The following is a 13,896-nucleotide window of genomic DNA, read 5'->3' as shown; positions in this document are numbered from 1 at the left end:
ATTTTTAAATTACAGCAAATAGTAACTTTGTTGTAATTAACTGTAACATCACAGCTCTGTAGATTGCTATAATGATATTTTGCAGTAAAATGATACTGGGAAAGTAATTTGCTGTGAATTTACAATGACATTTTTTACGGTGTAGCTATACAGCAAATAAAGCTTTCAACAAACAGCATTACCTGTAAATCTAACATGAGAAAATGCAAGAGCTGTATCAAAAAATTGTACTTTCACAGAGCTGCTCATCTCTTTGATCCCGAATGACGAATTATGAAATAAGCTATATGCAGTTGTGGCTTTGCAGCACAGATACTTGAGTACAGTCAGTGTACAGTGTATGTACAGCACATACAGTATGTCAGTCTGTAGAATGTACCAGCAATGCTTCGAATGGTCTTCTTATAGCAGGGCTATTCAACTGGTACATGGACATACAGTATGATCACCTTATGAATTTGTCTGTGAATAGAGACATTCAAAAGCAATATTCTGTCTCACATATGGTAATAGTACTCAGCTGCTACGCCATGTTTACTGTGGCTGCTGCTGACCATGATGTGCCTAATTATGCCACTTGTTTACGTTCACAGCACTCTATAGAGTTGCACTAAGCCAATATTGACTGATGCTCTGAATTATTTAGTATTTATAATGACAAAACATTCTTGAACCTTTAGCGTTTCATAATAGAGCATAAAGAAACCGGTTTACAACCTGCTAAATAGAAAGATTATTAGAGCCTTCTAGATATAAATAACACCCTTTACACTAATTTTACCCAAAAGGGTAAGCATAATAGGTCAACAAAATAAGACTGTACAGAGACACGCATTTCTTTAACACAACCACAAACCTGTGAAAATATTGCAACTTGTTTGATGTTGATGATCTGCTGTGCAATACAGTACAGTACCTTGGATTTATTTTAAGTTAATGTGGTCATTTTTATGCTTAAAAATGCATTATTTAAGCCAAAAAATTGTTTTATTAGGCGTGTATTTGACTCATAACAAAAAGCAGTTAAGCGCAAAACCGTGCGACAACTACGACTAGCTGCACAGAAAGGAATATGAAACGTGCACCTCTGGTCAATGAGCCAAATAGTAAACAAGAAAAAAAAGACGTTGTGAGCCATCAGTCAATTTGAATACGTTAAATCATTCATCTGACTTGAAGTGGACTGGTTTTGCTTCTAGTGTACGGCCATGATAAACGACTAGGAATGCCACAGAAGCAGTTTTATCAGAATGTTCTCTCAGTATACGACTGATTGGGTAATCTTTGGCTATAACTGCCCACATGTTGATTTAGGCGGCCTGTAAATGAACACAATTGGCAAATCGTTCAACCAATTACCTTTTTCTATGGCAAGCTATTTTCTATTAGATATTTCTCAAATGTACGGGGACGGCGTGGCGCGGTTGGGAGAGTGGCCGTGCCAGCAACCTGAGGGTTCCTGGTTCAATCCCCAACTTCTACCAACCTAGTCACGTCCGTTGTGTCCTTGAGCAAGACACTTCATCATTGCTTCTGTTTGGTCGTGGTTAGGGCCTTGCATGGCAGCTCCCGCCATCAGTGTGTGAATGTGTGTGTGAATGGGTGAATGTGGAAATAATGACAAAGCACTTTGAGTACCTTGAAGGTAGAAAAGCGCTATACAAGTATAACCCATTTACCTCCTCTATAATTCTGTTCATACTTAAAGGGGAACATTATCACCATACCTATGTAAGCGTCAATATATACAACGTGACGTCACATCGGGAAGCAATCCGCCATTTTCTCAAACACCGAGTCAAATCAGCTGTTATTTTCCGTTTTTTCGACTGTTTTCCGTACCTTGGAGACATCATGCCTCGTCGGTGTGTTGTCGGAGGGTGCAACAACACGAACAGGGACGGATTCAAGTTGCACCAGTGGCCCAAAGATACGAAAGTGGCAAGAAATTGGACGTTTGTTCCGCACACTTTACCGACGAAAGCTATGCTACGACAGAGATGGCAAGAATGTGTGGATATCCTGCGACACTCAAAGCAGATGCATTTCCAACGATAAAGTCAAAGAAATCTGCCGCCAGACCCCCATTGAATCTGCCGGAGTGTGTGAGCAATTCAGGGACAAAGGACCTCGGTAGCACGGCAAGCAATGGCGGCAGTTTGTTCCCGCAGACGAGCGAGCTAAACCCCCTGGATGTCTTGGCTCACACCGTCCCTTATGCCACCGAAGATGATCAAGAGAAGAATATCGACCCTAGCTTCCCTGGCCTGCTGACATCAACTCCAAAACTGGACAGATCAGCTTTCAGGAAAAGAGCGCGGATGAGGGTATGTCTACAGAATATATTAATTGATGAAAATTGGGCTGTCTGCACTCTCAAAGTGCATGTTGTTGCCAAATGTATTTCATAAGCTGTAAACCTAGTTCATAGATGTTAGTTTCCTTTAATGCCAAACAAACACATACGTTAGAAGGCGATCGCCGAATTTGTCCTCGCTTTCTCCCGTGTCGCTGGCTGTCGTGTCGATTTCGTCGGTTTCGCTTGCATACGGTTCAAACCGATATGGCTCAATAGCTTCAGTTTCTTCTTCAATTTCGTTTTCGCTACCTGCCTCCACACTACAACCATCCGTTTCAATACATGCGTAATCTGTTGAATCGCTTAAGCCGCTGAAATCCGAGTCTGAATCCGAGCTAATGTCGCTATAGCTTGCTGTTCTTTCCGCCATGTTTGTTTGTGTTGGCTTCACTATGTGACGTCACAGGAAAATGGACGGGTGTTTATAACGATGGTTAAAATCAGGCACTTTGAAGCTTTTTTTAGGGATATTGCGTGATGGGTAAAATTTTGAAAAAAACTTCGAAAAATATAATAAGCCACTGGGAACTGATTTTTAACGGTTTTAACCATTCTGAAATTGTGATAATGTTCCCCTTTAAGGTTTGCTTTTCCGAAAGCCATTACTGATTCTTGTGTCAAAATCAATTTGACATACTGCATCTCTGCTTTGTTTGTCTCTTCAACACATTTAAATGTCTGTAATATATTAATATATTTAAACTCAGGTTCCACTGTCAGATTTCACATTATTCCTATTTCTGCCTCCCACCATTAATTTTTCCTTTGACACGCTCTAGTTCTTCTCTCCATGTGGTGCTGTTTCTGACAAAATTACTAATTATTACTGACGGAAGTGCACACTTTTATACTGATGACACACACACACCATAACTGACACATTTGGCATTAAATCTGTCGCTATTTCTTTTGCCATAAGTTGTTCGTACATATTGTGTTCCTTTACCATAATGTAATTCCACATTTATGCTGCTCTAAGCATAGAAGGGCTGCTGATGTCAAATTAGATCAACATTTATCCCGTCTGTCATGATGTTAATAGGCTTTGAGACCAAAATCCGCACCTCATTGAAAGACAAACTAGAGGTTGCCATGTGGGTGGTCATGTGTATAGATAGCTCCGAGGGTATCCGGCAACCATTGGAATATGATAAATGGGTGTAGCGCAACGGTGTAATAAAAGATTGAAGAGATCACTCTGGAAAGTTAGCAATAATTCTGCAGTCACACAAATTTAATTAAAAAATAAAATAAAATATGCATCTCATTTAATATTATATAATCACATGCAATGTAAAATAGGACTTTAAGCATAAAGGGACATATTTAACTGCAGTCCATTTGTTTACATGAAAGCCGTTTAAATTGGTAACAGCATGCCTCTTGAATTAAGATGGTTTTTTTTTTTGCTTTTGCCCTATCAAGACACTTTTGCAAAGTTCTCCAGAGCAAATCCCTAATATATTTCCAGGCTTCCTCGCCTGTAAAAGCGTTACACTGTTTAACGCGTCAGCTGTGTGTGAGTGGAACACACGCTGGACTGTGATTCACACTTGAGTCACTGATTTTTGGAATAAATGGGCTCCAATTTGAACATTGTGCCGAGGGTGATTCAGACCTTCCTTGGCTTAAATAGAGCTTCACTGTGGTCACCAGTCCATTTATCATCGGTTAAAAAAGACATTTACATGCTTTATGCATATAATCACTACAATGTGCAGGATCAGAGAGCATGATTATGCTTCATTAGTTTGTCCTGAATGATATTTTACAAGCTGTTATGCTCTGTTGCGGCATTGTTGACCCCAGGTTGCAGAGACAGGATATGCCCTGCAGTCATTATGAATTTGTTAAACAAAACTATAACTAGTGCAGCTAGGGAGTGCACAGAAAACAAACACTGCTGAGTAGCATAGCCACAAAACAAAGAAGCAAAGCAGAGTTGGAAGAAGGACAGGTCTGGAATATAAAGCATCCTGATTGGCAACCAGGAACAGGTGTGCCCTGATTGCCAATCAAGAACAGGTGAGGAAGCCGGCGCACAGACTGGAGAAATGTGGAAAATAGACATACAAAAGAAAATAGAAACTAAAATAAAAGCGCTGGACAGGAAATAAAACAAAACACATGAACATCAAAAAACAAACCAAACCTGTAATGACTTCAAAAATGTACTCATACAGAGATAATTGTTAGACTCCAAACTGTACCTTTTCAAAAGTGGGCTCCCAAACTATGAAAGTCAAGTCAGGTTCTCTTCATTTACAGTGCCAATTCACAACAAAAGTTAACTCAATGCTACACGAATGACGCAGGTTTAGAACGATGTGCCGCATGCATTAAACAAAACCACTCAACCACACATGAACTAGCACCTCAGTGTTAAAGGTAAGGAAACACTCCCCCCCCCCTGCCCCCCTAGGAAAAAACCTTGAACAGGACAGAGACACCATGTGAAGCAGCAGTCTTTATGTGTCAAGGGGACAAAAACACTTTAAGGGTACCATCACTGTGTTTGAAAGAGTCAATGGTGTACTGCATGCACACTGAGGATTTTATGCATACGGTAGTTTCACACGGTCTCATCAGCAATCTAAAACAATCTAATTGAACGGATAGACCCATAACGGATGTAAGAGAAATACTCTACATTCAGTTTCCAAGCCAAGGCTGAAATATGCTCTCACGTCACGTAGTCTGCGTCCCCTCTGATAGCGCCTTGATTCGTTTATAGCTAAATAATTGCACATTTCTTCCAAAACACCATGGGTGTTGTAGGAGAGAACAATGTCGACCGCAACAACCAGATTGTCGTTTATACCGGAACTAATAATTCAGAAACGTCAATATACTTTTTTAATGCAGAAGGAACATTGTGCAACCCTTGAATAAGTCGCTGCAAACGACGGGCCAATTTGAAACACTATTTGGCCAATCGGGACGTGGTACACTAGAAAGCTATGTAATTGTAAATAAACAAAACTGTTAAAGGACTGTTTTTTGTGTATGTGCAAAAGTTTAGTGCAAATCAAGCATCATTGCAAACAATGACACAACAAGCTGCAAAACGACACACTTATTAATTACTTTCAGAGTGCAACGCGATAGCAGAATAGGCCACAAAATTTACTCTTACATTTTAGAACGGGTAGACCATTACAAATCTGGAATGTTGAGGTCTTTGTAAGGGGGTAAACTCACAAATTTATCAAAACCAATTATGTCCCCCACAGTAAGCTCCAGGTAATCAGGTTCTTAGAAATTGGCAAAATAATCCCTCCAAGTAGTCCATGTTCCTTTGATACAACCCTGGACAAAATGATGGAATCACCAGGGGTTAAATCACCAAAATGATTCCCGGGCGCAGCCACCGCTGCTGCCCACTGCTCCCCTCACCTCCCAGGGGGTGATCAAGGGTGATGGGTCAAATGCAGAGAATAATCTCGCCACACCTAGTGTGTGTGTGACAATCATTGGTACTTTAACTTTAACTTTTTAACTTTTATGGGGATGTTCATTCAGTAGTTCAATTTTTTACAAAAAAAGCAAATAACAGATAGATATACTAATTTCAAATGGCAACTTTCTGGCTTTAAGAAAAACAAAATCAAGAATGTAAATTGTGGTAGTCAGTCGAGTTTAAATTGTGGAATCCACTCAATTCTGAGGAAAAATAATATGGAATCATTCGATTCTGAGTATTAATTATGCAATTCTGAAAAACAAACAAACAAACAAAAAAAACACCACACATACTTTGTTGCACTACCTCTGGCTTTTATAACAGCTTGCAGTTTCTATAATGACAACCGTCTCCCCAGAGCCATCGCTAGACATGCAGCTCCACAGTTGTTGATAATATCTACAACTGTGGAAATGTGCATGTTTTCTTCAGGCAGTCGTTTTCATAAAAGTTCCAGAATCATCACCTTGCCCAATGCAGATTTGCAATTCATCACTAAATATGACTTGAATCCAGTCATCCATAGTCCATGATTGCTTTTCCTTAGCCCATTGGAACCTTGTTTTTTATGTTTAGCTGTTAATTACAGCTTTTGTTTAGCTTTTTTGCACTTAAATACCATTTCCTTCAGGTAGTTTCTTACAGTTCAGTCACAGACGGTGACCCCAGTTTCCGCCCATTTGTTCTTCATTTGACTTTTGTGATTTAGGGCTATATAAATAAACATTGATTGATTGATTGATTCTGCTGTGCATTTTCTGTTAAGAAGACAGTATGTTTTCTGTCTTGACACTTTAATATGTTCCTTGGTTTACCAGTATGCTTGTCTTTTCCAACCTTCCCATGTTGTTTGTACTTTTAGACACAGCTGAATGTGAACAATTAACATATTTTGCAACATTGCGTTATGATTTAGCTTCTTGAAGAAGTTGCATAATCCTCTCCTTCGTTTCAAATGACATATCTCCGGTTGGAGCCATGATTCATGTGAATCCACCTGATGCAACAGCTTTCCAAGGTGTAAACACTGCTTTCTTAACTGCAACTAATGAGCAGATTCATTATGATGCAGGCGTTACCTAATAACATTAAATTTTACAGGGTGATTCCATATTGATTTCCACATAATTAATTGAGTGATTCCGCATTTTTCTTTACTTGACTTGTTCTAAAAATGAAACTTACTAACTCCCACAATTTTTTATTGTTGATTTCTTTTAGTGTTTCTTAAAGCCAGAATGTTGACATTTGAAATGACTTTAGTTTTGTGTTATGTCTGTTATCTGCTTTTTCTCCAAAAATAAAGGGGAACATTATCACCAGACCTATGTAAGCGTCAATATATACCTTGATGTTGCAGAAAAAAGACCATATATTTTTCTAACCGATTTCCGAACTCTAAATGGGTGAATTTTGGCGAATTTAACGTCTTTCTAATATTCGCTCTCGGAGTTATGACGTCACAACATCAGGAAGCAATCCGCCATTTTCTCAAACACCGAGTCAAATCAGCTCTGTTATTTTCCGTTTTTTCGACTGTTTTCCGTACCTTGTAGACATCATGCCTCGTCGGTGTGTTGTCGGAGGGTGCAACAACACGAACAGGGACGGATTCAAGTTGCACCAGTGGCCCAAAGATGCGAAAGTGGCAAGAAATTGGACGTTTGTTCCGCACACTTTACCGACGAAAGTTATGCTCCGACAGAGATGGCAAGAATGTGTGGATATCCTGCGACGCTCAAAGCAGATGCATTTCCAACGATAAAGTCAAAGAAATCTGCCGCCAGACCCCCATTGAATCTGCCGGAGTGTGTGAGCAATTCAGGGACAAAGGACCTCGGTAGCACGGCAAGCAATGGTGGCAGTTTGTTCCCGCAGACGAGCGAGCTAAACCCCCTGGATGTCTTGGCTCACACCGTCCCTTATGCCACCGAAGATGATCAAGAGAAGAATATCGACTTTAGCTTCCCTGGCCTGCTGACATGAGGGTATGTCTACAGAATATATTAATTGATGAAAATTGGGCTGTCTGCACTCTCAAAGTGCATGTTGTTGCCAAATGTATTTCATATGCTGTAAACCTAGTTCATAGTTGTTAGTTTCCTTTAATGCCAAACACATACCAATCGTTGGTTAGAAGGTGATCGCCAAATTCGTCCTCGCTTTCTCCCGTGTCGCTGGCTGTCGTGTCGTTTTCGTGGGTTTCGCTTGCATACGGTTCAAACCGATATGGCTCAATAGCTTCAGTTTCTTCTTCAATTTCGTTTTCGCTACCTGCCTCCACACTACAACCATCCGTTTCAATACATTCGTAATCTGTTGAATCGCTTAAGCCGCTGAAATCCGAGTCTGAATCCGAGCTAATGTCGCTATAGCTTGCTGTTCTTTCCGCCATGTTTGTTTGTGTTGGCTTCACTATGTGACGTCACAGGAAAATGGACGGGTGTTTATAACGATGGTTAAAATCAGGCGCTTTGAAGCTTTTTTTAGGGAGATTGCATGATGGGTAAAATTATGAAAAAAACTTCGAAAAATATAATAAGCCACTGGGAACTGATTTTTAATGGTTTTAACCATTCTGAAAATGTGATAATGATCCCCTTTAAACAACTGAATGAACATCCTCGAAGTCTGGTGATTCCATAATAATTGCCAGTGGTTGTAACCCACTCATGAATGTCGTTTGAAGCAGTATACTGTATTTACTAGGTCTGACAAGTAACATCAAGATCTACATGCACTTCCATTCTCTCACTCTCTCTCTTTCTCATACACACGCACACACACATGCACAAACATGCTGGAATAATTTAATTCCATTAATTTAGTCGTTGGGCAATGATTTATGTTGGACCGAGTTACAGGTGCATCAGCGCCGAACGTGCGGTTAGCCTATCACTGTTGATAAACGACTTAACCAGTGTGTGTGTATGAGTGTGTTTCAAGCTACACACTGACAAGAAGCGGGGGTGTGGCTAATTACATAGAGCCTATATGTGGAAGCAGCAGCAGAGTGGAACGGATGCAGCAGTGTGTGCATTTCTGGGCATGTTATCTCCACATTGGAGTGTGATATACTGTAGGTTGGTGCTAGTCTGCGCATGTGTTATTTATGCAGAATGTCAGGGAATTTGCCACGTCGCTTGACTTTGATCGTAAAACCATGGTAACGCGCATCAAAAAGATGCTGCAGGAGAGGGAAGCAGCTGATATGCAGGCAATCAAAGCACAGACGGCATTGCTGATGCCAACAGAAAAAACAATATATACGCAGAATGTATTTGCATTTTTTCCAGGCAGAAATTTGCTCTATACAGCTAGAAACATTTTGGAAGATGCCATTGATTATTTGGGAGTATTGATAACACATTCAGGAAAATGGTGAATCCTGGTTCGACTAAAGCGTGAAATAACAATTTGCAGTATACTCAGTATATAACGTGAATAATATTCTGTGTAACATAGACATACCTATATAGCAAGGCATTCAATCAAGCAAGGCTGATCAATTGTAGTTATAAATGAGTACCACATTTCCCTAATCAGTGTGTGCAGCCTCTTCATGACATTATTTCTCATTATGATTCATTATTCACAAAGAAATTATGATAAAAAGAGTCTGTTGATTAATAAGGGTACTCATGAAAAATAATAGTTCATTCCTTTGTGACTCTGGTGGAAATTGCTTATAGTCGTAGTCAAATCTACATAGACTGTGCTCCCCTACTGTGTTTCCTGTACAATTTATTTTCTGACAAATCCACCAGTTGAGCTCTAAGGTTTGACAACATAAGTTTTACTGAATTTAAATTTTTCACACGGCTCAATGCACTCAACAAAACACCCACTGTAACTTTACAGTGGTTTGCCCAAATTGCCGTAAGATTTGCAACGTACCTTCAGGGAAAGGACAAGCCCGTGTCTATACCATTTGAGACAGACTGGTTGAGGAACATGGCAGTCATCAAACAAGATGTCTTTTTAATAATTTGATGGATACATTTTCCTTGTTTGGATGTTTTTGGTTGACATGCTGCGGTCGCTGGCTGCAGCTTCTTGTGAAGCGGACTGACGCTGTGGCAGGGCTGATGTTTTAAGGGTTTGTTACTTCATTTCCTCAGTTCTGGGGGTTGGAGGGCAGGATTGTATCGATATTTGGGCGGCGCTTGTCTGATTAAAACGTATGTTTATTTCTTGTGTAAACAAAGCAGGAAGAGCAAAATGTAACAAGATATTAACTCTTCATTGCTCAAACACACAACCCTGTGAGAAATATTACTTCAACCGATGGCGGGTTGGGCTCGTAACTCAAATTATGTTGCACAAAAAGCCGAGAGCCAGCTCATATCTCAAATTACTCGTAAGTTGAGGTACCACATGGATGAATGAATGAATGGGTTGTACTTGTATAGCGCTTTTCTACCTTTCTAATATAACAATATATTATGGATTGTCATGTCTGTTGTTGTTGTATGTATGTTTTGTTTTAGTCATGTTTGGTTTTGTTTTTGGACTTTTTGTGCACTTTTGTTTTGTTTTGTCACCATAGCAACCCATTAGTTTTCACCTGTCACGTCACGCACCTGTTTCACGTTTTGAGTCACGCACCTGTTTTCGTTAATCATGTCGGTAGTATTTAAGTTCATTGTTTTCAGTTCGTCGTCCTGGTGAAATCCCGGATTCATACCCCTGTCACACTTTTACCTCTGCGCACTTCATGCCATGTCCAAGTAAGTTTTTTTTTTCTATTAATGCCACAGTTAGTGTTTTTTGTTTAATTATTCACAGTTTTTTGCCCACGTGCAAGTCTTTTTGTTTCGTTAGTCAAGTTTGTACATCCGCCTTGAGCGCGCTTTTTGTTCCTTTGAGTGTTATAAATAAATATGTATTTACCTTCACGCCATGACCAGTCCAGCTTTACTTGCATCTCGGGAAAACAAACACACCATAGTCCTCGTCTTGACATGGATGATCAAAACGAATCATTAGATTTATTTTTTGTGATTCTGCTAACACTACCACACAAAATCCCTGGAGCCTGCAGAGCCTCAGACTGGAAGTCTCTGCAGAGAGTGGTGAGGACGGCGGAAAAGACCATCAGGACTCCTCTTCCTCCTATCCGGGAGATCGCAAAAAGCTGCTGCCTGACCAGGGCTCAGAAAGTCTGTAGAGACTCCTCCCACCCCCACCAAGGACTGTTTTCACTGCTGGACTCTGGAAAGAGGAACCTCCAGGTTCTGTAACAGCTTCTTCCCTCAGGCCATAAGACTCTTGAACGCATCATAATAATTCCCTCAATTCCCCCCAAAAACCGATTTACTCGCTGGACTATAAACACAATATAACATACATCCGTAAACGTGGATGCATATGCAAAAGTGCAATATATTTATCTGTACAGTAGTCTATTTATTTATATCTGCACCTTATTGCTCTTTTATCCTGCACTACCATGAGCTAATGCAAAGAAATTCTGTTCTTATCTGTACTGTAAAGTTCAAATTTGAATGACAATAAAAAGGAAGTCTAAGTCTAAAAACCAAAATGGTGCTGTTCTGATACAACTGCTCCGAGTGCGCCATTTACTATCTTTGAGTTTCACTTTCACTTCACATCCAAACCACGCCCAACCAATGATTAGTCTAGAAACACAAATGTATCAGCTTATCAGTATTCCTGTAGAACATGTCAACCGTTTTATGTCCCTTTCATGACCTGCATGCAACTCTTGAGAATGTCCATCTGTCCCGCACTCATTTATTCACAGGCTTCACGCAACAAATGTGACGGGTCTCCGCATTTTACCGAGATGAAGACGTCACGGCTCGGCCAGTCACTTCTTTTCAATTCCACAGCATTTTGGCAAACAACGCTCGCTATTTCAACCTGAAAAATGTTGCATTTGTACGCATATTTGGATGTTGAATGCAAATATTAAATATTCGATACGCAGGACGACTTAATGTGAGCCTGATGTGACCGGTTGAGTAGTGAATTCACAAAGCACACTTGACCAATGCCTATTGTCTGATAATATATGCAAATACACATTGAATCTTCCTCAGGACCAATTTCATGCATCGCACTCCCATTCTCGGGAGCTATTCATTACATCTTAATCGCATCCAGATGAATAATTGGCAGTAAAGAAGGAACAACACATAAGCACACTTGGGCATATTAACGCATCTATTTACTAGTGCACACACGCTACCGGCTATATACACACGCACACACACACACACACACACACACACACACACACACACACACACACACACACACACACACACACACACACACACACACACTCACTCACACAACAGCTGACGGGAGGCTGATAGCAAAGATGAAACTAGAGATGGTATTGGTTAAAGCAGAATTCCCAGTGGCAGCAAACACTGCGTAGTAATAGTGAATACCAATGTGTGAAAGTCACATAATAGCTGCTGTCAATGGTGTCGGTAGATGAGGCAATAATGCAAGTGAACGCAAGACAAAAAAAAAGTATGGTCCTACCTCTTCTGGCCTGTCTGATCTTGGGACTCAGCATGGTTGTCATGGCTTGTCAGCTGGCTCTCCTCTCGGCATGTTCGTGTACATCCAAGCCACTCCCGCCCCTGCCTCAGCCTCCTCTTCCTCTCCTCTTCTCCTCTCTCTGACCTTCTGCAGTGCGGCCGTCAGCTAGGGGGTTGGGAGCACATGGGGAGGGGGAGTGGAACGAGAACGGGTGGAGGAGGAGGAACTACCTCTGTGTGGGTTTTTTTTTCTTTTCTTTTTTTAATCTTTCCATGCACACGCCCAGTGGCCTCCACACCTCCCTACTGCATTATTCATAGTGCTGCATCCGCCTGCATGGATGGAGCCTTTTTTGGGGGGCAGGTTACCCACTGGAACAACATGAAGCTGACCACATTTAACATGCCAGATTGTCTTCGCTATGATTGTAGTACTGAAATGTTTTAAAATTGGACTAAAAACGGTGAGGGGGATGGGTCATTTGGTAAAAGCCTAATTAAGCTGTATAAGTCTCCGCCTCCCTTCCTCTTAATCACTACCCCCTCCTTATTCTTCCTCTCTCTCTCTCTCCTATAAGAATCCAATCCGGTCTACTGTAGCTTTACTGTAAATCCTCCACACCATTTTAACCACTTTTCTGTAAGGAATGACATTGCCAAAGTCAAATGTGGGCAATTCCCAGATGCCACAGAATAGGTTGGTAATTACTCGCTGCAGGGCGTTCCAGTGGCACAACTGGGAGAACCCGTGCAGAAAAACACGACTTTAAAGGGGAACAACATCATCCTGTCCCCTGGAGCGGCTTGCGGCTGCCTATTTTTGACACCACAAGCCTCAAGTGTTACGAAATAGACGGAAAAAAAAGTTGAACATAAATGAATACGTTTTAAAATAAGATTCATGCAGTTCTTGCATTGTTGAATCTTTTGACTAAATTGAAGTCGGAACACAAGATTGCTGTCGTTTTGTCCAGCATGTGCCTCACTGCAGCATTAAGGTATGTACGGTAGCTGAATGTACAGTATATGCAGTTCAGCAACTATTCTATAACTTTTCAAGAGACAATACTATGCAAATTAAATGTGAATTTGATTTGAGAGTAGTCAGTGTACAGCTTGTATAGCAATATAAACATTTTTCATTGAGGGCCACATCACAGTTATGGCTGCCTTCAGAGGGCCATAAAATATATATGATTATTGTATAATCGCTTCATGATATTAACTGCCTGTGCATTTGATGATATTTTCTAAAATGTACAAATCCATGGATGACTTCAATCCAATCCACTTTATTTACAAACCCCGTTTCCATATGAGTTGGGAAATTGTGTTAGATGTAAAGATAAACGGAATACAATGATTTGCAAATCCTTTTCAACCCATATTCAATTGAATGCACTACAAAGACAAGATATTTGATGTTCAAACTCATAAACTTTTTTTTTTTTTTGCAAATAATAATTAATTTAGAAGTTCATGGCTGCAACACGTGCCAAAGTAGTTGGGAAAGGGCATGTTCACCACTGTGTTACATGGCCTTTCCTTTTAACAAC

At 40.5% G+C, this 13,896-nt stretch overlaps 1 protein-coding gene across 3 annotated transcripts in view; it reads right to left on the bottom strand.

Annotated features, from left to right (window-relative positions):
- Positions 1–13,082, bottom strand: part of arhgap22b (Rho GTPase activating protein 22b) — a 61,026-nt gene extending 47,944 nt beyond the window's left edge. The window contains exon 1 of one of the 3 annotated variants that reach the window (XM_072914076.1): positions 12,342–13,082. In XM_072914076.1, coding sequence (XP_072770177.1) covers positions 12,342–12,384 — 43 coding nt within the window. In that variant the 5' untranslated portion in view covers positions 12,385–13,082. The remainder of the gene's footprint in view (positions 1–12,341) is intronic. The other 2 variants (XM_072914075.1, XM_061967397.1) reach the window with 2 other exon arrangements.
- Between the last annotated feature and the right edge of the window lie 814 nt (positions 13,083–13,896).

Source organism: Nerophis lumbriciformis, linkage group LG11 (assembly GCF_033978685.3).
Source record: "Nerophis lumbriciformis linkage group LG11, RoL_Nlum_v2.1, whole genome shotgun sequence".
Classification (NCBI taxonomy): domain Eukaryota; kingdom Metazoa; phylum Chordata; class Actinopteri; order Syngnathiformes; family Syngnathidae; genus Nerophis; species Nerophis lumbriciformis.
The sequence above is the reverse complement of the archived record's forward strand: the minus strand, read 5'-3'. Positions and strand labels throughout refer to the sequence as shown.